At 33.3% G+C, this 27,207-nt stretch overlaps 1 protein-coding gene across 2 annotated transcripts in view; it reads left to right on the top strand.

Moving 5' to 3' along the window:
• LOC149806505 (DEP domain-containing protein 1B-like) overlaps positions 1 to 27,207 on the top strand; it is a 58,672-nt gene extending 31,465 nt beyond the window's left edge. The window contains exons 10-12 of one of the 2 annotated variants that reach the window (XM_089954006.1): positions 323 to 499; positions 21,259 to 21,384; positions 23,918 to 27,207. In XM_089954006.1, the coding sequence (XP_089810132.1) occupies positions 323 to 499; positions 21,259 to 21,384; positions 23,918 to 24,064 (450 nt within the window). In that variant the 3' untranslated portion in view covers positions 24,065 to 27,207. Of the gene's footprint in view, positions 1 to 322; positions 500 to 21,210; positions 21,385 to 23,917 lie in introns of both variants that reach the window. The other variant, XM_089953999.1, reaches the window with a different exon arrangement.

Genomic DNA, 27,207 nt, shown 5'->3' with positions numbered 1-27,207 from the left:
TGTATATTTAATTTGGTTCCTTTACCCACATTGTTGATTGACTTTCAATGCCTTCATTGGGAACAATAGTAGGAATCAGACAGTTCTTGTGTAGACGAGACAGTTCATGGAGAGGATAAACTATGGCTTGGGTGACTTAATAGGCCATTATCTCAGGGATATATTATGAAAGAGCAGGTGTATGATAGCAAAGACAGGAAGTTGTTTTTATTCAACAAATAGCATGATTTCCCACTGACAGGCCATTATATAGCAGATGCCTGATTAATATTGTTGTATTCATGTTGGTCATGTGATATTTTTCTTTCTTTTGTTACTTCAGATAATAGATACATTCCACAGGGCAATATTATGCTGTCAGGAGGAGGTAGACATGGATGAATTATTGGTAATCCAAGTTGTAACTTTCCTCATGAATCACTATGCTGACATCATGGCTGTACCTAACGATTTGAAAAAAGAAGTTGAGGATCGATTGGCCAATCTGCAGAAAACAAAGGTAAAAATGGTGATTTATGTATGTAAAATAAGCCGTGCAAGATCATCTTTAGAAACTTTGTCCAATGGAAGCATCAATAACCAATATCCAGGGAACGTATTAAAATGTTTAGATATTAAATTTTTAAACTAATTTTATAAGTAATTCTTTTAAGTTTCAAACATTCATGATGTTGGCATTTATTTTTTCTTTCTTCAACCTATCCAAACAGTACATTAATTTTGTTCGTAAATGAAGAGTGTGGAATTCAACAATTTTCATGTTTTTATTAATTAGTTTTCATAATGCTCCATTTTACATGAAACTAGATTACTGTTTCCATAACTAATATTTTTGAGAGAAATCTTGCTTGTAATTGAATCTAGATTCATTTGTATTGGTTTTGTTGCTACATGAATTTAGTGTGGTTGCATCACCACTGTTTCATAAGTTTACAACTTGTAACATAAACTTTCACTTGGCTGCCAAGCATGTATATATATATTTTCAACTTGTGTCTGATTTGGTGAAATATGCTTTTAGTTCCATGTATTTAAGGAGCTTGTACTTATATATGACTAATATATAATTTGATGTCATGAAATAATTGTTTTGTCTGTGAAAAATGTCAATTATTCCAGAAATAATACACTTACCTTTAAATTGGTTGCATTTATGTCATTACAGTCAATAATAGAGTGATAACACTTATTTATAATTCAAGGTGAAAGGAATTTAAAAATTGAAATTTTCAAGTTCTCATTGTAAAAAGTGAGCAGTCATTGATGTTCAGGCTACTTGGAAATCATAAAAACTCACATCCCATTATCATAAAAATACAGTAATTGGAATTATTACTCGGAACAAATTTATGCCAAAATTTTCAGCTCCATGCCATTAGACACCTTGAGCAGAAATTATGTATGTATTGTAATTGATGCTACTAGCCATAAAATATATCTCTAATTGATTTTTCTCAAACATTTTCCTAATTTATGTAAATCAGAATGTGTCAGAATATTATCTTACTTGATTTAAGTTGAGTCAAACTGCAAACAGCCATAGAATTATGTTCCTGCTGATCAGGGCTATGTTGTTTGTTCTACTGATTAATTCTAACAAACTGCACAGACCCAGATCTGCCAGCACATTATGCAACCGCAGATTTGGGTCTGTGTCACTGAAATATAGTATGTCTCAAAATCTGATAAAATATTGATAGCAACTGTTGTTTGTTCTACTAATTAATCTTTGTACCACAATTTCCAAGAGCAAGAAAAGCTCTTTGTCTAGACTATACACATTCCACGTTTATATGAACTTGAGCTTTTTTTTTACATGTACAAAGATGCATAAAGAGAACCATGAAATCACAGCTTTCATGTCATTATCACCATTAATATTCCCATGATGCATCACAGTATTTTAAAACAGTTTTGTTTTCTGGTGCATTTCTTATGTTCAAAATGGAAGCATAGTACCAATTATGCAAATGATGCTATTTAATTTTAAAAAAGTGAAACAGTCAAAATGTGCTTCATTTTAATTTATGATGTTTTAATAATTGTTCACTTGCCGAAGAGAATGTACATCAATAGTTTTCCATGGTTACCTACTGGCACAATAATTGGCTTTTTTTATACTATACAGTATTGCATTTTCAAGTAGCAAAAACACACCTAAACTTAAAACATTAACGTAGTTTAGTTTCAATTTTATCATTCAATTTTACAGTGTAAAGCCATTTTGAGCGAAGTTCTTTCTAGTCATTCGAAATAATTTTAAAGTAAATATAGCAATTTCTCAGATGTCTGGGATCTGGAAGGCAATGCACCCCAATTCCCCATTTTCCTGTTAAAATCTTTTTTTTCTTTTTTTTTCAATGACAGGGAGTTTGATAAAAACAAGACATGTATAGTGTCTGATTTAACAACTGGATAATTTAATGATCAGAAAAGTTTTTTTTTTACCATTCGATGACTACTCCAAGTAATATGAACTTATGTGCTAAAGTATATGTGGCTGTCTGTCACAGCCATTTGCCTCAAAAGTAGGGACTAAACTAAATTTGTTTAAAATTTATGTCAGCAATGAATACATATGACTGGATTATTTTCAATAAGACTTCATTTCTGCTATTTCATGCCATCCATTTTTTGTGTGTTCACTGCATTTCAGTTTTATATTGTATATTTTGAGCAAATCAAGTTGATATCTATGTCATGTGATCATAACCCATTAACTCACCTGTCATGTGCTCCAGGTTATACAATATAACGACATAGCTGACAGTGTTTGGTTTCTTTTTTGTTTATTTATACAACATAACGACACAGCAGACAGTGTTTGGTTTTTTTTTTTAAACATAACATGGCAGACAGTGGGTTTCTATTATGTAGATTTATACAAACAACAAAGACATAGCAGACAGTGATTGGGTTTCTTTCATGTGGATTTACGGATTCAGCCTATGTGGGTATGTGAGAAAGCTTGCCAGTTGCTTCTTGAGGGACGGTGGTTCTTTCTGGGTTTTTCCCGGGTTCTTCCTCCACCATTAATACTGGCCGCCATGTATAGCCTATCGTGTGCTGAAAAATGGTGTTAAACCCTACAACAACAATTATCATGTGGAATTACAAAACATAAAGACACTCTAGACAATGTTTGAGTAAGTTAACTAATACATAACAGAGGACATGAACTGTCAGAAAAATTGTTTATCCAGCATCAACTGGAAAATATAAATTTCTTGTAAACCCTTCACATTGCACACACTGTTTCCAAAATTATTTCAAGCAGAATGCTATGTACACCTCAGCCTTGATAACTCACGCACAACGGGGTCCATAAACAAAGACCGCACTATAAGCGAGTTACCGAGGGACCTCCAATAATTGAAGAAAAAAACTGCTTTGACATTGAGAAAACCACCGGGGGAGGGGAGCGGTGCTAGGGAACTGGGCTGTTTACTAACTGAATCCTCATTTTACAATCAAGTCGATATTAGATTTAATAATGCACTTTTTCTGATGATGTTGATCATTATTCTGTCTAAGTAACATTTATTGTCAAAATGTCCATCATATAAAAGATCGTACCAACTGGTTTCAACAACCATCATGTGTACATGAAAAAAAATCTGTGTATTACATCACTGTTTTTCGTTTTATTGATTAGTCTGGTTCCCGTAGTGGTGTTTAATATTATCCTGCCAAATCAGGAGTCCACAAAGCAGGGAACTAGACTAACTGTTAATGCACCACCAAACAACATTCCTTTTTTTAAAAGAAAACATGTGACATTTATTTTGTGACACAATCGTCTACGTCGAAACTCAATTTTTGTAATGTTCAATTGGTACAATATTGATGTTGTGATTTTATTGGAAGTAATAATAAAACTTCTTATCATCCTTAAAGATATCTCTAATTCCAGTTCAAGAATTCTCTGAAACTCGCTTGCCCACAATGGTCCATATCTGTGAAATCAAGCTCTTTATTTTACGAAGTATTCATTTCGCTTAGCTGCTTTGTATCTTTGATTACAGTTATGAAAGTGTCGGTTAATTTAAGCTAGTTTCTGTTACATACACAATAACATTTATTGATCAAATGAAGTGAGTTTATCCGACATACGACCTGGGCCTCTAGATTTTAAGTTTGTAGGATTTTCGTGCCTTTTAACTTTTCATTTATTCCACTTCCTTTGATTCAAAAGACATAATTAATGTGATAATACAAAGGAGGCCAGCTTTTAATTCAGTGCAACAATACAACAAATACTTCTGGAAGTCAGTTATAAAAACACAGTTGTCACTTATTTAGGTTCTCAAAGAAACACTCGCGGACATAGCTATTACGATAGATTGACGCATTTTACGTTTAATCACAAGAGGAAATATTGTATTTATGACAATTACACTTAAAAAGAACTAAAAGATAGAACTAGAACACAAATTTCAGTAGTTAAAAAAATTATTTAATGTGTATTTATTTATTCAAGTACTGACTCTACTCGATGTAAGAGACATTTTCATTGATCGAAATTTCCTTACATATCGTTAATTGTGGTATACTAGGAATGTCGTTTTGGAAAGAAAATTTAAATAAATTTATGATCTATTTTTAAATTTGATATTTCTTAGTGTTGATTAAAATTTCCAGGTCCCATCTACCGTTTTCTACAATAAAATGAGCGATACATCAGAGTTTCCATTACCAATTTTGATTGCAATTTTCTTCAAGTTCAACAAATAGGGATCAATTTTTGGGGTATTTTATGGTTTAAAAGATGGGATCCATGCCTGACACTGCGTTATAAGATTCTTCACCAATTTATTATTACAGATGCTATTTTCCATCGGTCTTGAGCAATATTTGATAGTGAAACGGTTATTTATACTGAATTCTATTCATTCTGTGTTTGTGCTTGATATTAGACATCAGACCATTGTAAAACTGGTTTTACGTCCATGTCATAAAATTAACACGGCTAAAGATGATGTCAGTCTCTATCCAGTTGCCATCAATATTTTATCAGATTTTGAGACATACCATATGTACCTGCTTATGAGATGAGCCCATCTGCAAACTTCACAGACCCAGATCTGTCATTGCATAATGTGATGGCATATCTGGGTCTGTGCAGTTTGTTAGGAGTAATCAGTAGAACAAACAAAATAGACCTGATCTGCTGATACATTAATACTATGGCAGATCAGGATCTATTTTGTTTGCAGTTTGATTTGATTTACAAGTGAGTATATATGGTGCATTTTCCTTTCCCCCATTACATGCATTAAATGTAGACTACTCACTTCTTATCTAACTATTATTTCAGTAGAGATTTTAAAAGTATAAGCGGGTCTGATATGGTATCTGAAACCATATGTGCAGTCATGGAAAATACGCAAGAACAGAAAATGATTTTACAAAATTACCCTGTTTACATTAGTAGATGACAGGGGATGAATATTGAGATAAGGGGTACATTAGATGACCAGAAAGAAATAACAGAACCTGGTCTTGGATGTAACTGTTAACACAGAAATACTGCCTTCCCAGTTTAAGAGTAATAACCCTATAAAATTGCAAAATAAGGACATGACAATTTTCACCATTTCCAACTGGTGATCAATTATTTAGAGGCAATCTATTGCACATCACAGCTAATTCTGCTAAAGCAAAAATGGTGTCCTGTTAAACTGCAACTTGATAATGACTGCAATCTTTGTGTGTGTATATATATATATATATATATATATATATATATATATATATATATATATATATAAAGAATGATTTTTTTGCATTCTCCATAATTGCATAATCACATTATTTGGATATATTCAGCATTCCTTATAATTACATAATCACAACACCATTGGGATTTATTCAGCATTCCTTATAATTACATAATCACAACACAATTGGGATATATTCAGCATTCCTTATAATTACTTAATGACAACACCATTGTGATATTTTTAGCATTCCTTATAATTACATAATTACAACACCATTGGGATATATTCAGCATTCCTTATAATTACATAATCACAACACCATTGGGATATTTTCAGCATTCCTTATAATTACTTAATAACAACACCATTGGGATATTTTTAGCATTCCTTATACTTACATAATCACAACACCATTGGGATATATTCAGCATTCCTTATAATTACATAATCACAACACCATTGGGATATTTTCAGCATTCCTTATAATTACATAATCACAACACCATTGGGATATATTCAGCATTCCTTATAATTACATAATCACATCACCATTGGGATATTTTCAGCATTCCTTATAATTACATAATCACAACACCATTGGGATATTTTCAGCATTCCTTATAATTACATAATCACATCACCATTGGGATATTTTCAGCATTCCTTATAATTACATAATCACTTCACCATTGGGATATTTTCAGCATTCCTTATAATTACATAATCACATCACCATTGGGATATATTCAGCATTCCTTATAATTACATAATCACAACACCATTGGGATATTTTCAGCATTCCTTATAATTACATAATCACAACACCACTGGGATATTTTCAGCATTCCTTATAATTACATAATCACAACACCATTGGGATATATTCAGCATTCCTTATAATTACATAATCACAACACCATTGGGATATTTTCAGCATTCCTTATAATTACATAATCACAACACCATTGGGATATTTTCAGCATTCCTTATAATTACATAATCACAACACCATTGGGATATTTTCAGCATTCCTTATAATTACATAATCACAACACCATTGGGATATTTTCAGCATTCCTTATAATTACATAATCACAACACCATTGGGATATATTCAGCATTCCTTATAATTACATAATCACAACACCATTGGGATATTTTCAGCATTCCTTATAATTACATAATCACAACACCATTGGGATATTTTCAGCATTCCTTATAATTACATAATCACAACACCATTGAGATATTTTCAGTGATAATATTGAAATAGTTCTCATTGTTGTCTTACATTACATCTTGTCTTGACATAATACATGTAAATAACTCCCCTTATAATAGAATAGAATAGAAACTGAGTGGGTTTTTGGACTAAATGAATAAGACAAACACAGTGTGAGAAAGATGGAAATTTATGAATGAATTAATAAAGAAAAGTACATGATGTAAAAATACAATGATTCTCTCATGCTCTCAACATACGATTTACTCAAATCATTCTTCACAACATTCACACATTGAAAATAAACCAAAACTATTAAATCAATATGAAGTATAGATCCAAGAAACCTCATGAATTCTATTAAGATTCAAAACAATCTTATGAACACAATTAAGATTCAAAATAATCTTATGAACACAACTAAGATTCAGAATAATCTTATGAATATAAAAATGCAGTGGAACAACAATTGATCCAAGCGTATGCTTCTAGACCCCTTGTACAGTCGCACGATTCCTTGAGTTGGCCCACACTCTTATCGGCCGCTTGCACCCTTTATGAATCCACCACGTGTACAGTCATACGTATAGACAGCATACAGCACCCTTTTTAATTTGCTACGTCTACGTCCATGGCACAGACATACGTACATACATACATACGTATCGACAGCATGCAGCATTAAATATTCTGGAAACTACAGACAGCTCTAAACAACTTTAGACAGATTCAGACAGCTCTAGTCTAATTCAGTCACATTGACAGTCACACTTCACAGCGACAGACACAATCACAGCGACAGACACAATGGCTGGAGAACAATGGAGAGCGTACACTCCTTGACATTATCCAAAACGATTAGTGTTGGTTTTAGAAATTGATCTTACTTAAATCCATAGGAGAGTGAGCAAAAGTCAGGTTAAAATACCCGTGCATATCATGTTATTAATGTTCCTTCGTCACAAGTAATCTCTGGCTAGGTACATGTTAATATGGTCGCTTACCAGGAAAAACACGTATTCACCCTAGATAACATTGTACACATGTACAACGAGAAATAGTCGAATAATTCTAAGACAAAACCAAGTTATTTCTTTGCCTAATTCTGTAACATTCATACAGCAATCAGTATCTCATTATGCTTTCAAATTAAGTTACATAATATTTTAATTTTAACTCTAAAACTAACTTTATGATATGAGGTTCTGTACCCTTTGCATGAATTCTGTTTTGTCAATGCTACAGATAATTTATATCTTGCATACATGTTTATATTGCCTTATTCTCCAGCTCTCATATATACCTCAATGGCTGATATTATAATATTTCTCTTGGTTCAGTGTTCTCAATATACATATATAGGCATAACGTAGACTCTTATATTCCAGCTGCGCTTCCTAGGAAACTATATTCCAGTAGGCTTAAAAATTAATAACACAGAATTTAATCTGCATATATTGGATTGGTTTTGGTGTTTTACAGCACTGCACAAATGAAGATTATTTCATGCCAAGCCAAGTAAATTGCCTTGTTCAAGGACACATCCAAGTTCCCAGCCCAGGCTGATCTGATTGGGAATCAAACCCAAACCCAACTGGTCACGAGGTCAACACATTAGCCAACAAATAGTAACTGTGTACCATATATACTCACTTATAAGATGATTCAAACTGCAAACAAGATATATCCAGATCTGCCAGTGCATTATGCGATGGTAGATCTGGGTCTGTGCAGTTTGCAGTTGCACTTCTCTTACAAGCAAGTATATGTAGTAGATTGCATTATTTGTTGTTTTTATTACATTTTTAGTCAGATTGAATAAGTCAGTATTTGTGTTTTACATAATTTGTATATACTGTCAACAATGAGAATCAAAAGGACGGGCATTTTTAACAAATGTTTAAAAACCAGATAAAATTAAAGATAAACTTCCACGTTTTAAGTTAATTTTATGTAATGATATCTGACTGATGTCAAATTTATCAAAAAGACTTTTATGAAAATGTTATCATTTAGTTTCTCTTTTCGATAATTGACTTGCTTCATGTATATATACACTACATTACATTACACTTACAAGGTTATTCCATACCAAATCACCTAGACATCCCCATGTAAACATCTATGATCTCAATGATTTTTTTTAACATGTACATTTATTTAAATGATGGCTGCATAAAAATTTCAGTAAAAAATTACAATTACTTGTGAAGTTGTGCCTGACTGAAGTGGGGATGGGTAGCTTTGTTTTTTCAGTAGCAAATTTATTGGCTTACAAGAGAGGGTTTTGAAAGTATTTTTGAGCACTGTGATGTACACTGTTTATAAGCTTCACGAAGTGATCCCATACAGGAAATCTCTCTTGGCCACCTGTACAATATTGAGATCAGTCTAGGGTGCTATTCGAAGATGTCATTTGCTTAAAAGCCTTGGTCGTACAAACTTTACATGCAGGACAAGGCACTGATTAAAGAGAAACAGCTGGCATTTCTGTATTTAATGTTTAACTGGGAGTGCTCGTATAACTCAAGTATTTATGTTTGTATTTCTTGCCTCGTCAGTAATTTAGTTCTGTTAGTAACTTTCAAATAAATTTAAAAAACGCTGTTGCTCTTATATGGGGGTGCAAACACAAACTGATTTCAGGGTGAAAGCAATGAGATACATAGTTGAAGTTTAAAACAAATACAGATATGTATCTTGATTATAATGCTAGGTTTCTGCCTACATAGTCAAACCAACTCTGTTATGAGGACAGAGTTCTTGCATTTTGTGTGTGATTTGTCTGAAGTTTTAGCCCAGGTACAGCTTAACAATGAACTTGATTCAGATGAGATTAATTTTGTACAATCCTCTGTTGGTATAGTTTTGAAGTAAAGTCGTTTGGAGTTTGTGATGGATGATCATGTGGTAATGCTGCCTTAAAATCTATAGAACAAAATCCATAATGAACAAATGACCAACATTAGGGATGTACTCTTCAAATGTCTGATATATTGAAATTAGGGATGTACTCTTCAAATGTCTGATATATTGAAATTAGGGATGTACTTTTCAAATATCTGATGTATTGAAATTAGGGATGTACTCTTCAAATATCTGATGTATTGAAATTAGAGATGTACTCTCCAAAGGTCTGATATATTGAAATTAGGGATGTACTCTTCAAATATCTGATATATTGAAATTAGGGATGTACTCTTCAAATATCTGATGTATTGAAATTAGAGATGTACTCTCGAAAGGTCTGATATATTGAAATTAGGGATGTACTCTTCAAATGTCTGATATATTGAAATTAGGGATGTACACTTCAAATGTCTGATATATTGAAATTAGGGATGTACTCTTCAAATATCTGATGTATTGAAATTAGAGATGTACTCTCCAAAGGTCTGATATATTGAAATTAGGGATGTACTCTTCAAATGTCTGATATATTGAAATTAGGGATGTACTCTTCAAATATCTGATGTATTGAAATTAGAGATGTACTCTCCAAAGGTCTGATATATTGAAATTAGGGATGTACTCTTCAAATGTCTGATATATTGAAATTAGGGATGTACTCTTCAAATTTCTGATATATTGAAATTAGGGATGTACTCTTCAAATATCTGAGGTATTGAAATTAGAGATGTACTCTCCAAAGGTCTGATATATTGAAATTAGGGATGTACTCTTCATATGTCTGATATATTGAAATTAGGGATGTACTCTTCAAATGTCTGATATATTGAAATTCTGAGCACAGATTCAGATTTCCCAGTTCACATACAGATCATAAATTACATCGATGTACACCTGGGAAAATTTAATGGAAATCAGATATGGTCATCCAGGAAGATTTTTGGATTTTGGGTGATTTCATATGGAATGACCTTAAACTACATTACACTGCACTGCATTATATTACAATATATTACATACATAACATAAATACTTGCATTTAATTCTTCTAATTCATTCTCTTTTTTGTTCAGTATTTATCTGATAGTTTTTGTGGTTCAAGAAAATACAGACATACATATAAATATGATCTTTCACCTGCTGCATTTGCAGTATCCTAGTAGACATTCAACATTTTGTTTCTGTTTGTCAACAGATTTCAAAATAAACAAATTTGTTAACTATTTGATAGTTGAGCTACTTTGTGAACAATCTTTTCTTTCTGCCAGAATTGTATTTTTAAACATTTCTTAATATTTGATTTTTATCATACAGATTAGTTTACATTCTATTTTGATCTTCATGCATAAAAATGATCAAAACTTTGTTTCGTAATGCACATAATGCTTTATCATATTTCTTTTAAATTGCTTTATTGCTTTGTAAATACTTATGCATGCATTTATTGATTTATTGTTGAGTTGCCCCTCTTGACACTAACAAAGTACTCACTGCTTTTCTAATTGTATCTCAAGATCTTCCCACTTTTCATATTTTGGGCATACATAAATTAATAGAGATTTTAATATGATCTCATGGTGTGTACTGTGCTACTAATACAAAATGTAAATGGTATTTTTAGTTATAAATTATTTATTTAGTACAAATTTCTTTGTAATGTGATGTGAAAACTATCATATATTTTCAGTGAGAATGTTTTCTTCCTCAAATATGTTACCCAATCATAATACCTTAGGAGAACTACTACTGCCTTCCAAATCCAGCCCTCCCAGGTTACAGTTCTTTAGCTAAATAGCTACAAGTTATCTGCCCACATAGGTGGCAGTTAGTGACTGCTGAAACCCATGAATTTGTCAGTTACCACTTTGCTTGTGTTGAGTAGCACTCTCTCTACAGAGTGGCCTCACAAAATCCATATCAACAGTTTGAAAGTTTTCTACCTCAAAATTGGAGGAGTTTCATCTTTGAAGGGAAGTATTCTCCATCTATAAAGTTAGAACTTTTTTGTTCTTTCTATAGCCAATACAAAGTTTCCTAACTTTCAATAAGTTATCACTTTGCCATCTTTACACATTCTGTGGTAACCGCTCCGGTGGTCTAGTGGTTAGAGTAACTGCCTCGGATGCAGGAGGTCGTGGGTTTCGATCCCTGCCCAAGTCATACCAAAGACTTAGAAAAATGGTACTAACAGCTGCCTCGCTTGGCACTCAGCATTACAAGGTTAGTGTTAGGACTCTTTGGTCTGGTGTCAGGATAATGTGTCTGGGTGGGACATCATGCTACATGTCTGCGGCATGATGTCCCAGTGCTAGACATTACTATAAACTGCCACACTGCAGACATTGTAGCAATATGACTGAAAAAGTGTTAGAGCTACGTTAAATATCCAAGTCATACACACACATTCTTTGGCACCTTTCATACATACCTCCACAGGTCACATTGGCATCCCCTCACATTGCTGTAGCTGTATTAAAACATGAATGTCTGGTGTGTGATATGGCAAACTCCTGTAGGGTTGCTAAACAATTTCTGCTGAATAACGATACATACAGTTACAAGTTTCTATACTATCTTGTCTTAGCATTAAGTTTCATAGTTGTATACTACTGCTTTGGTGGCCTAGTGGTTAGAGCATCCGCCTCAATTGCAGGAGGCTGTGGGTTCAATTCCTGGTCAAGTCATACCAAAGACTTATAAAAATGGTTATTAACAGGTGCCTTGCTTGGCGCTCAGCATTAAGAGGTTAGTGTTAGGACTGGTCGGCCTGGTGTCAGGATAATGTGACTGGGTGGGACATCATGCTACATGTCTGCATCACAATGTCCCAGTGCTAAACATCACTATAAACTGCCACACTGCAGACATCGTAGTGATATGACTGAACAATTGTTAAAGCTACATTAAAAATCCAAATCACACACATAAATACATAGTTGTATACTTGACGCTTTATTGATTTGATCTCATAATGGATATTGTAGTGCCTTCTTTGTATCAAAAATAGTGCTTCAGTTCCTTTTGTTCCTGCAGGCTTTGTGGAATATAGAAAATTCATTTATTTAACTGTGTCTTCCACTAGTAAGTGATGAATTCACAGGATTTTGCGCCAAGCCTGCTAATAAAGGGAGATAACTCTCACTGCCACGTAAGTGGGCAGATAACTTTAGCTATGTAACTAAAAGTTTTAACCCTGGAGGACTGGATTTGCTAGGAAGTAGTAGTTCTCAGGTATTTTAATTGGTGAAGAAACATATTTTGCTAGAAAAGAATTAGCTTCTTTCAGTTTTAGTTGTTAACTTTATCCAAAAGAACCATGTGACAGATATTTTGTATCAGTAAGATATGAAAAGTGGGATAAATGTACTTGCAAAACGATGAACCATCTTAGAATTAACACATTTAAAGACAGGTCTAAAATATCTCCTTAATCTAGAACCAATAATTTGTAATTCAGAAATTTAATGGTATATGAAAAGGGAATTTTTTATTGTAAGTAATGAATCATTTGTTAATAAATATGATTAAAAGCTAGTGACAAATGATGCATGGTGGATAGCAAGTAACAAGGTTGTTTTTACAAGGTCACAGTCTTGTATAGTTATTTTTGTGTTGTGGTTAGCGTGCCATAAAGTTTTTATGTCCATGAATCAATTATAAAAGGTAATTGGAACAGGATCATTTCAGGGAATCAGTATGTACACATTTTTTTTTCTTTTCATGTTCAGTTTGGGAATTTATCTGCTGAACAGTGGTGTTTGTCAAAGATGGTTCATTTCTTGTCTTGCATGCAAAAGCAAGAAGACAGAGAGATCACTTTATGAGCAGAAGGATTATGAACATGTCACCATATACATTTCCTTTGATCTTAAATTTTAAAACTTTGGGACTGTTTTGTTGCTTTTGCTGAAAAGAAGCATGATTTTGCGTAACATATGTGCTAATTATTTAATATGGGATGCATGCTGTTGGCTTTAATAAAGTATTGCTTGTTTTCAATGAATATATTTTGCCTTTCCATCATCCATAATTGATTTGTTTGCATGATTTTTTTATACAGGTGTTGAATAAGAACAGAATATTGATATTAATAAATTTTTACGTCAGTTCTTGAAAGTCAGGGATCGTTGACTTTAGAAATGGTTTAGAACCATGAATGCACTTTAATTAGATTTGTTTTTTTTAATCCAGAGAACCAGCTGGTTAAATAAATGAAAGGCAATATCATTTTTCAGTGTGTTGATTAACATCAAACATGTTACCATGACAACAATGAACTTTTCAAATTTTGCTCACAGCCCTGCCCACACTTATTTATGTAAGAAATCTTACATGATGCATAAGCAAATATGGAAATTTTCACATGTATTACATAATCTAAAAGAAAGCAAGTAAGAAGTTGAGCAAAATACAGAAGTTTCAGATGGAAGTTACTTTACATTTCCAGTTTTTTAATCTGTTATATGAATGTTTCCCAGATGTGGACCCATATTATACAACATATGTTACCAGTCTGATGGTCTTAAACTATGTAACAATGAGAAACAAAACTAGCAAGTTTAGTAAAATCAACAGATCATTTATTTGCATAGAATACAAAGTGAAAATTCAAAAGACATCCACGGTGTTGCGAATGAAATCCCAAATAAATCTAAACGTTCTATCACACATCCAAAAGTATAGAATGTTCCAAATGAATTCTAGTGGTCTTGAATGTCATGATAAATCAAATATAATTCAGAAAGTCTATGAATGAGTCATTAAAGTAGTCTATTAGTTTAAACAGTCCATGAGCACTTTGTTAGTCCAATTATATCTGAACACATCCACAAACTCAGATCAAAGACTCTCAAATTTTTTTATCAAGCAGGAATGAAAATTTTGATTAAGAAACCTCTATTTATATACAAATGGTCAGCTGACATATGATGAAGCAGAATACAGTATTTAGAAACTTCACTTTTAAGTTTTGGCCAATAAAAATGATTCAAGATTGTGTGTAAGTCTTAATAACTCCTAAATGACCAGACAATAGACTTTTTTGGGCTAGACTAAGATTTCTCTGTCAATTTGACTTACGAACAACAAGTTGATAAGCTCACTGACCACTCATCACCAGAGGGTACCTCAAGTGGTCTCCATATTGTTTTCATAAGACCTTATTTTTCACAAAACAACAAACTGGCATTTGTGTGGCTTCAATTTGCTAACATTCCTCTGGAAGAAACAGAAGATCTTAGGATTCTCTTCCTGTTTGTTACCCTGATTAGAATAGAGAGAAAAAGTAGTAGAATGAGGATCTCTGGTCAGTGCCTCTTGTTTATTACCAGGGGCAAAAGTGACCTCATCAAAAGACTGACCAATAAATGTGTCAGCTAAAGGAATACATTTCCTGATGAACATGAAGAGGAACATTAACAAAGCTTCACTCTACTACTTAAATAAGAACAGTTTCCCTTGAAGAAGATATCTCAAATAAAGGCAGAGTTCTTGATAATAAAAGCTTGTTTCCCATAATATTGTAATTGGGACATGTTTGGCAGAATTATAAATAAGTGATCAATGTTTTATCTATAAATGGCTTCATGTAAGTCATTTGACTCATCAATGCAAAAAAACAGTGAGTAAAATTCCAAACCTACGAGTCCTACTCAAGCCAGTGATCAGTCTTAAGTAGTTTTTAAAAATAATTATATCATTTAATTAAATGACAAAAATATTAGTTACATAGCGTAACTAAAGCCAAGGCATGTTTTCTAAATATTTTTCACAAGAAAATATTACACTACATAGTAGTGACTAGAATGTATTAATCTGTCTGGCAGGATGAGAAGGGCTTATCCCAAACATCATGCCGTGTTTTCATATTTTTAAGTTATAGATTCTTCTCTGTTCCATTTTCTTCCATTCCTTCAAAGTTTCCTCAAAATTAAAGGTACTTCTGTCTTCCCCATCAGTCTTGATAAACATCAGATTTCTTTTTTCTCAATCCCAAGCCTATTCCTAAAGGTACCTAAGGTCCCGTTCTTGACTGAGAATTGACTTGGCTTCTTTTTGAAAACGAAGTCAGTTTTATGTTTTCAACCACTGCTGCACAAAATTATGTTTTATCTTATGAGTAACCGTTATCTCATCTTTGTATTATGATTGCTCCACTGGTTCGATAACATTACTATTATCATTAGTCGATCATAAACAGGGTCCAAAAGATAATTTCATTTGTTTCAGATCTATTTTTATTTCTTTTTGCCTTTGATGCGATTTTCAGTCGAACGCTGACAGTATCTTGGAACAATGTAGTCCGAGTTTCCAGTTCACCTATCTGGCAGTCCAGCTGGAGGTGCATATGGTCCACCTGTCCACCATTCCATTTATTTTATATTGTGTAAATAGGTGTTTAATGTAATTAAATGATGTTTACACAAGGAATGGAGTCCAACCAGGGCCCGTGATATGGGTCAGTTCAAGGTCAGGTCAGTGGACATGCACACTAAGTTGGATTAGCGATCAGCCAATCGTAGACAAGGGTCTGCTGCGCGGAGGTAGCTGACAGCAGTCATTCACTTTATAAGTGATCAGCATCGAGAGCAGTCTGTTTTGTTTTGTATCCTCCACCGCCCCAACCGCCACCTGCAGTTCTATTTATTGTGAAAATAATGACCAAAAATCTGTAAATGTTTGAAGATAACCAGATTCATTACGCAGAGACCACTTGTCAATGTGGTAGTCACATTACACCAACAAAAACATCACTGACACATGCTCGATACTTAATGAAAATTGTTTTCTCCACCCTGCTGCGATACTGACCGGTTTCTGGTCATTGTTCTCAGACAAAATATGTTGAGAATTAAGTGTGCATTATATTTATTTACAAACATTAAGTGACTTCTATAAAATATGTCCAAATTCTATGTACAACAACTTTGGAAATTTTTGTATTGTCGATATCACGTGACTATATGACCTCTGACGTCATTGACATGTAGGTTGCGAGATTTGTATAGTCATGTGACTCAGAATGCAAATGGCCAGGTCCAGGTAAAATTTCAGTAACAACATACTTTCATCTCATCTGTCAGTGGATTAAAGACATGCTGAATGCTATGCTAACGATTTTTGAGAAAATAAATCATATTCCTGTCGATTTCATGTTAGTATATCTCGAGGAAAGGTCATTAAAATTTGCTGGGCCAGCTACCCCCTGCCGACACCAAATGGTGTCAGCGAATTCCAACTCTTCAACAGGGAATGGACTCTGACCCAACACCCCAACATAAATGTCCAAATATCGGAAATGGGGTGGCAAGGGTCAGACTAAACTCGGACTGGGAACAACGCAAGGCATACGATTGAGTGACTGAAATTCTTTCATTGCATGACAAGGGTGTGATAAAATAATAGTTTCTTGTGACAGTCACTTTAAAACCATGTGTTTATTTTCTGACTCTTTCATCAGTGTGGTAATATACGGTTCTAACATTCTACAAATGATCTAATAGTTACCGGTCACATAAGGTCAGTTCCAGGCTCTACACTCAGTCATAACCCTCTATCTTATGATAACATTAACGTAAGAAACTGGTGTGCACATGTTTTCTCTGTTTGGGAGAGTTGTGACCTAGCCATTAAAGTAATTAGACCAAACATTTGTTTTGTGTTAATCCGAAAAAGAACATTAAAGGTGCGTCAATTAACATACCAATTTTTGTGCGTCAAATCAGAAAAGTTTGCTTATTTGATGCGTGATGCATAGGTAGATAAAACACTGGTGATATAGAACCTTTTGATATGAATGATTTATATTTCTCGATAATAAAATCAGACTTGGGTTTATTTGACCCAACCAATGTATTGTTTTCAATGCATGTCTGTGACCTGTACCTTGTAGAAATAAGAACATTCAGAATAAAGAGAATGAGTAGATTAATTTGAGAAGCAAGTGCCATAACTCTGGTAACTGCACAAGTAGAACACATTTCAAGGATTTCATTCTCAATCAGATCAACCTTTTGATCCAAAGAAGGCCTGTCATTTACGGGTGGATTGATCACAACCATATCTCAGCTAGTTCAATGCCTAGTAATAAATGAATACCTTGACAGGTAAACTAGTCACTGCTGTGACTGTCACAGGTCCTGAGACTAAGTCTGATGTCAGATTGACACATTGGAGAGAAACATTAGCTGTACTCTACTCCTTGAATAAGAACACCTTCACCAAAAGAAGACTTCTCAAATGTAAAGTACCCAATAACAAAAGACAAGAAGCTCCCATATTCTTTAAAATTTTAGTAATTGTGTTCATTTGACCCATCCAATCTTTTGCTCTCAGTACCTAGCCATGACATTGATCCTAACTAAAACTTAATGCAGTCATGTGAAATTTGGATTTAGTGCTGTGGACATGAAAGTTAATTAAATACCCGCAATCACTTTACTGGCTATGAATTAAACTACAAGTTAAAGTTTTATTATCAATTAATAAATTATAGTCATTATACACTATTTAGTAATATATTTATTATTGATAGGATTAGAAATAATCCAAATGATTAGGACAGGATTTTCGTTGTAGTGCCATTTAAGCAGGAGGTAATGAAGCAGTTAAGCCTATTGGCAAACTATGGAGATTAATTGGACAGAACTGTTTTAAATGACAGAAATATTGTCAAGTGGCTAACTAATGAAGTGAGATTAATTAGAAATAACTGATCACTGAGCAATTAAATCCATTGGTACACTAAAGATGTCAGATTATTTACACAGAACTGTATTTTGACAGTATCAGTTTTCATTGTTGCACCCTAAAGTTTCCTTCCTTTTTTTTTGAATGTACTGAAATTCATTTATATGCCTTGTAATGGTTTCTCAATTTTTTCATAGTTTTGGGTTTTTTAAAGTTGCAGTAGCCATGAAATTCAGTGCCCCACAAATAAAAAAGGCATTATGCAAAGTTGATTTTGGTAACTATATAGCATGTCAAGAAATGGTAGTACCAGCAATGATATTTTTTGTTTGGTACTTTTAATACCATATTGGTTATATCATGCCAAGGACACATTAAGGCAACCAACCCAGGATGGAAGTGTGATAACAGAATGTCAAGAAACATTAGTACCAGTAACGAAGTATGATATAGGATATTACCAAACGGTTACCAGTAATGAATTACCATATAGGAAATCAAGAAATGGTAATACCAGTAATGTAGTATGATATAGGATATTAGGAAACAGTAATACCAGTAATGTAGTATGGTATAGGATATTAAGAAAGGGTAATAACCAGTAATGTAGAATGATATAAGATACGAAGAAATGGTAATACCAGTAATGTAGTATGGTATAGGATATTAAGAAATAGTAATACCAGTAATGTAGTATGATATAGGATATTAATAAATGGTAATACCAGTAATGTAGTATGATATAGGATATTAATAAATGGTAATACCAGTAATGTAGTATGATATACTATAAAAAATCAAGAAACAGTAATTCCAGTAATGTAGTATGATATAGAATATCAAGAAATGATAATACCAGTAATGTAGTATGATATAGAAAATCAAGAAATGATAATACCAGTAATGTAGTATGATATAGAAAATCAAGAAACGGTAATACCAGTAATTTAGTATGATATAGGATATTAATAAATGATAATACCAGTAATGTAGTATGATATAGGAAATCAAGAAATGGTAATACCAGTAATGTAGTATGATACAGAAAATCAAGAAATGATAATACCAGTAATGTAGTATGATATAGAAAATCAAGAAACGGTAATACCAGTAATTTAGTATGATATAGGATATTAATAAATGGTAATACCAGTAATGTAGTATGATATAGGAAATCAAGAAATGATAATACCAGTAATGTAGTATGATATAGAAAATCAAGAAATGATAATACCAGTAATGTAGTATGATATAGAAAATCAAGAAACGGTAATACCAGTAATTAGTATGATATAGGATATTAATAAATGGTAATATCAGTAATGTAGTATGATATAGGAAATCAAGAAATGGTAATACCAGTAATGTAGTATGATATAGGAGATTAGAAATGGTAATACCAGTAATGTGTGTGTCTGATATAGGAAATAAAGAAATGATAATACCAGTAATGTAGTATGATATAGAAAATCAAGAAACGGTAATACCAGTAGTGTAGCATGATAATAGGATATCAAGAAATGGCAATACATGTAACAGTAATGAAATAAAGACCAGAGGATTACCATATACACTTGGCAAGTCCAACTGCAAACAAGACAGACCCAGTCATATAATGCGCAAACAGACCCAGATCTGCCAGCACAATATGCAATGGCCAATCTGGATCTGTCCATTTGCAGTTGGACTCAACTTATGATCAAGTACATGCTCAGTACATTAGATATGTCATAAGTTAAGAGAATAGACAGTAGAATTTGACATAATTTTTAAGGGATACCATTTGTATATAAAGTAGATGTGGCAGTTTTTTTGCATATTCTTGGTGTAAGTTTTAGCTGAAATATTTTGGAAAAATATAGCTGAACTTTATGGGAAGGTGATGGTAAGATTTCTTTTTAATTGGTGTTTTTTTAAATTAATTTTATTTTGCTTTTTTTATACAATGGTGTTTATTGAAGATGTTGTTCAACCAAAATGTGTCTCATCTGGCCCAATGGACATCTCAATTTGAACAACAAAAAAAACAATATTTTTGCACATTTAGGAACAAACATTTTCTTTTAGAAAGTCAGCTTTAAAATATGAATTTTCTACATTTTGAAAGTGGAAATCCAGAGGCCTGTTTCCTGAAGAACAGAGTCAGTTATATTGAAAACTTGACTGAATTATGAAATGTGTCCTGGACCAGAAATTGTAGGTCCTGGAAGTACATTTGTAAATACCAATTTGCAATTTTCACGCTGAAATGAGATGGTGACATCTCTCTCATTCAACCAAAATGGTTGGCACTGTACCACAGAGAATGTATCACACACCATGTTGCATTCAGCTGTGTGCTTAATGTCTCTTAGTAGAATGTGACATAGTGTGTAATGTTGTTCCATTCAAAGTCATATTGTACAGTCTCCTTTGAATTAAATATTTTTCTCACCACCAAGGTCTAATGTAAAACTTGCAAATTTACCGTTTGAAGCAGAGGCTTTCATAACAGAACTGTTTAGATTGACCATAAATATATCCATATAAAATGTATTATGTAATCAAAAGTTGTTTATCAAAGTTGGGCCAGGTTGTCCATTAGAGAGGTACATTTTTACTAGATGTGTGCATGCTTTAGCCTAGGCTTTCTGCTTTCCTTTATGGGGCAACTCTTCCAAATTTCAGATCCGATTCACTTCCAATGATCCCTCATCAGTACATTACTGTAAACAGGTGACTGTCAATGAATATGAAAATCTTCGATTAAGCCATTCCCAGAGGGCACTGGTTGAGCTACTTGACGAAATTATTGCTGATAATTCTATGTCTAGCAAAGACAAGAAGAAAAGACTAAAACAGGTTTGTACATGTTAACTCGAATAGAGATGAGCCAGCTTTGATTTTATATTAGGGGCCATCCATTTAGTACATACGCAAAACAATCAGCCATTTTGTGACCTCTCCCACCCCTTTATTGCCTGGTGTACTTATTTTAAACCCACCCAAATCTATGTGTGCATATGCTTTTGCTTATTACCTCCCCACACACACTCTATAATATTCATGCACCTTCTCGTGTGTTTGTACCCCCTATCACTTTTAAGAACAAAAGCACATCAATGATGTAGAAAAAAATGCACCAAAGTTAATAATTTCATTAATCAATTTATAATTTCTAGTTTAATTGTCAGCTTGTTAGTGCTTTGAATCAAGTTAGAGTTTCTTTATTAACACAGTCACTATATTTGCATGCTCTAGTCAATGTTTTAAAGGAATAGATGTGATCGTTCACCATCTTTGATAATCTCAATAATTCCGTAAAATTTTGGAATTATATCTCTTTGTATAAATGTGTACAGGAATTCCCTTTATTGTTCATTTGTTTTTTTTTGGTTTTTTTTTATAGAAAAATTTAAACTGGACAATACAAATAACAAATATTGGATGCAGATGACACAGTTTTGACTGCAGTAGACTATCCTGGAAACCAGAAAAGGACAGTGAGCAGTCTGATTGCATCTTTACATTAAGAACTTTCGTTTTCTTTCTAATGCCAAAAATTAAGTGTTAGGGACCTTCTGGTGACAGTCAGGTTAGAAATTATACATTGATGAATGAAGTGACTAGATTTTATTCAGATTTTATATCATTGATGATTTTTGTTTTTTAAATTGGTAGTGGGTACAAACAGAAAGGTGTGCGAACACTACATGCTGTTTTTTGTTGCCAAAGGCACATAGGTTTTACTCACAGTAGATGTAATATGGTTTGTATTGTTATGTGCATATATACTACATGGTCTTGCTCAACCTCTCCCCCTCCCCATATGCACAGATATGCAATCTTACACACACACCCCATGCATATGTAGTTAATAGATGGCCCCTTATGAGGAAAAATAATGTTTCCAGTCAGCTGTCTGTCCTTCTGTTTTGTTGCTGACCCTAGCACATTTTTCTCCCTAGGGTAATTAATAATTTTCAATTTTTTTGAATATTTATATAAAAACTTCCCTGCCTTACTTACTTACCTAATAATAAAATCAGTGCAATAGGAAATGCATCTTTTTTTTCAGCCTGAGCTCCAAGACTTCGTTACCTGTCGGCTTTAGAAAACTGCTTTAGCAACAAATATCCTTTTGTGAACATTTGTTACTTGTTACTCTTCTGTTGATTGTTTGCACATTGCAAAAATTTCATTCATATGATTTACATTTCTTTGATGCATTATTTCACTCAGTGTCATGTTTTTATTTTCATTACACACATTTCCCTGTGTAGTGAAACCCTGAAGACCAAAATCTCATTAAAATGAAACACACTTAAAACTGAAATTTTTGTTTTCTGTCCATCAAGTTAGCCATTTTTAGATTAAGTCACTTTGATTACCAGAAGCTCCCTCAAAATCTAAAAATTTTAATTTGATCCCAGATGCACTACGTCTTAAGAGGTTTCACTGCAAATAGTTTTTATGGTAGTTTTAAAGATGTTTTGTTTTTGTACTGGCAAATTTCATTGGAAATTTAACTAAATTTGTATTTACATTACATTCTAGAGACTTTAAAAAGTACCCTTATTTGACAGGTGTTCTTTAAATAAAGGTCAAAATTAAACTTAATTGAGGCAAAGGGACCTTTATTTATTTGCAATTATCCTTTATAAGAAGGTATCCACAAAGGTACATTTCAGTGTCGACCGCTCCGGTGGCCTAGTGGTAAAAGCATCCACCTTGGATGTGGGAGGTTGCGGGTTTGAACACCAGCTGGTTCATACCAAAGACTTATAAAAAAAACAGTACCAACAGCTGCCTCACTAGGCGCTCAGCATTAAGAGGTTAGTGTTAGAACTGGTCAGCCTGGTGTCAGGATAGTGTGACTGGGTGGAACATGATGCTACATGTCTGCGGCATGATGCCCCAGTCATAGACATCACTATAAGCTGCCACATTCCAGACATCTTAGTAATATGACTGAAACATTCTTAGTTAAATCCATATCACACACACACACACACACATACATTTCACTGTAGATATCATTATGATGAAAATGTTAACAAAATATCTCAATTTAAGCAATGCAGCTTTGAGAATCATGGTTAACTTAATACATGATGTGAATCTATCAAATCTGTATATAAAAAAAAGACACAGCAAATTAAAAATAAAAAACCAACTAAACTTGACAAGATCAGCTTTATTGAAAGTGAAGACTTTTGTAATTTATCAACCATTGGTTGGTATTTACAGTTGTTGCATACAAAACTGCAAATTTTTGCCTGGCAATTATGCTTTGGCCTCTTATCTTTTATGTCATACTAGTTATCAATCATTACATGAATATTTACATACTGAATTTACATATCATATTTTGTGCTTCATTTTTCTCTTTAAGTTCCAGAAAACCTATCCAGATATCTATGCCAAACGATTCCCCAGTATTCAGGATGAAGCAGGCTGTGATGTCAAGGAGACCAGGCCCAAAATAAAGCCCCCTCTCTTTGTGAAACCACTGTTGAGGCTTAGAGGACTTAGAATCTAGGCCCAAGGGAGATAATACAATTAAATCAAGGAAGTTTGCTCAAAGAAACCAGGAGATATTAACTATGGAGAACTTAAGTACAGGTGTATAGGTGTAATACTCATTATGGAATGCCAGCACAATGTAATAGTCATACACAGCAATAGTATGTAAACATGGCTTGACTTGCAATTATATGATAATTTATCATTGAGTTAGCATGGTGTGTGTTTACATGTATATATGTTGATATTTGTGTTATCTTCTGCTTTGTACTTTTATCTTTTTAGTAGACATTATTGCTTATCATCACTTCCCTGATATTTCCGTATGACTATATTTTCCCCTCTGCATCGATCTTAACCATGATTGATTAAGATAGGTTACAGAAAGGTATTTGCAGCTCACCCCATGAAGTGGCAGTAAACCATCATACAACCCCTAGCATCGGTATCTTATCTCCATTGACATCCACACAAGTAAAAGCATATACATATTTACACCCACACTGAATGTCCATCTTCCTATGTCTAAGGCATTTTTTTTTGTGGTGCTTTTTTCCATAGCACCTACCCTCATGGAAAGGGGTTGAGGAGGCTAAATTGGTACACATATGTACATTAGTTGTACAACATAGTTAAGTTTTAGTATTTAGCTTTTTGTGCACTGTATAAATACTGCTATGGGTAAATTCATAAAAATAGGCGAGGAGATCCATCTTGGTGAGTGCTACACCATCATTATAGAAGTAGATCACTGTGACTTTTCATGCCTCACAGACTCGATAACTTTGTGTTTTAAGTTTATTTCTCAAACTCTGATTATTCTAGAATAAACTAGATGATTGTATGCACCACTTACCGTCCTTGACCCTTACAAAAAGAATGTCACTGTGACCTACACTTGACATTTTACTGGCTCAGGTTAAGTTTTATATCTAACTTAATGAGGGAATGCATCTTGATCAGTAGTAAACTCTCACCACAAAAGTAGGTCATTCATCATGATGTATATTTGATGACTCACTGACATGGTTTCAGTTTCAGGCACTATTTATGCCAGCATCATCAGACTTGGTGATTGTATGCTTCCACATTAGTATGTATCAAGTATCCACATTAGTATGTATTATGTATCCACATTAGTTTGTATCATATATCCACATTAGTGTGTATCATGCATCCACATTAGCATGTATCATGCGTCCATATTAGTATGTATCATGCATCCATATTAGTTTGGATCATGCATCCACATTAGCATGTATCATGCGTCCATATTAGTATCATGCATACATATTAGTATGGATCATGCATCCATATTAGTATGGATCATACATCCATAGTAGTATGTATCATGCATACATATTAGTATCATGCATACATATTAGTATGTATCATACATCCACATTAGCATGTATCATGCTCTTATGTCAGCACAATATTAACTACAAAGTGCCAATTCCAAGTTCAGATTTTAAAATGAATAGAAAAGATCTAATGTAAAGATAAAACAACAACAAATTTGTTTGAAAAGGGTCCAAGATCATTGTTGCCCGAGTTAATTTTCCGCATGATAATGTTTACAATGGCTACTGAAGATTAGTGAAAATAGAGGCAAGCTACGTCATTGTTGATTACACTCTTCTTTACTGACTTAATATCTGAAAAGTCTACATTTTTGTGACTGCAGTCTTTGAACCCTTGCATTTTAAGTTTTATTACAGTTTTTATGCAACACAAAATTTCAATGTTGATTTGCTGGCCAGATCTTTCAGTGTGTTACGTAATGGCTGATCTGTCTCAACCCTGATATCAGAACGGTGCGCTTGGTATATAGGGAAGTATGATATTATAGTACAAGGGGAGAAAGTCTCATGCACTGAATGTTCTAGTCAGATTTCTTGCTTTCTGTTTATTGTAATATAGCTAATACATATATTCTATTTGCCCATAAGCAAGATAGAGGGATCACTTTTCTGACTTGTTGGTTTAGGCATCAGGACTAAGTTTTTCCATGCTGCTTAGTTTAATCTTCCGAAGATACTACTCATCAGAGGTAAATGTGGGTCACAGTGACTCACTTCATTTGCTCTAACAATTTGTTTTTTAATTTTTGCCACTTATTAGCATGTTATTGATTATTTTAACAACTGTATGTGAATTAGAACAGAATGCCAACCATTAATGATTTTGCAGAACTGATTTTTTAAAATATAAATTCCACATTTTGATTTATACTGACAAAATTCCAGACAATCTAAATTTCAGGGATCAAATTTTGAACAGGAATTCTCTTTGTTGACACGGGTAGGGACACAATAAAAATAGTTCTGCGCCAATTTGATACACTGGTACATAGAATGTAGTTCTCAATGTAAAATGTAGCAAGTACATAAAAAGAAATCAGTCATTTAGACCATATATTTGATCATGAGACAACTTGTCTATAAATCAACTCCTCCTCCTCCCCCATAATTTTTGTTTAATCAAGTGTGTACTTTCGTCAGATCTATCCTTAAAGGTGACTTGAATCATTGAGTCAATGTGGCACTTGGAAAAATCAAGAAACCAAATTTACATTCTGCAGCACAGTTGTTTCTGAGCGAAGTCTATAATTTTTTAACTTGAATGTGCCATGTTAAAAGCACTGCATTTTCATTTCCCCATGTTGATGAAACAACTGAAGTTGAGCAATTCATAATGTACTAACCCAAGTAACATGAAACTCAGTAACTGACAGAATGGCATTATTTATACAAAGGAAAACTATCCAGATACCCTCAAGGTACTGATAGAAAGTCTATATGGCATGGCAGATATAGCACTTTATAGGATGGGTGATTTTTAATATTTGCTATATTGGCAGAAAATGCTAACATAGCTAAATCAAAAACAAAAACAGCAAAACTGCTTTATTATTAAAATGTTTGTTTGTAAAGAGGTTACTTGACAACAGTAGCACCAGAATTATTCCTGCCAATATCAAAATTGAGAAAACTTCCAAAATTTGGCAATGCAGACATTAATCCCTATTTTTTATTTAGTTCACCAGGCTCTAAGGCTTTCCATAAATGTATAGATTAAATCTAATTAAGTATGCATGGTAACACCTTGTAAGAATTTCACTACTAAAATAAAAATTATTGGTGTTTTAATTCATTA

Source organism: Sinohyriopsis cumingii, chromosome 1 (genome assembly GCF_028554795.1).
Source record: "Sinohyriopsis cumingii isolate HCF-2022 chromosome 1, ASM2855479v2, whole genome shotgun sequence".
NCBI classification, from domain to species: Eukaryota; Metazoa; Mollusca; class Bivalvia; order Unionida; family Unionidae; genus Sinohyriopsis; species Sinohyriopsis cumingii.
Note: the sequence above shows the minus strand (reverse complement) of the source record. Positions and strands in the feature narration are given on the sequence as shown.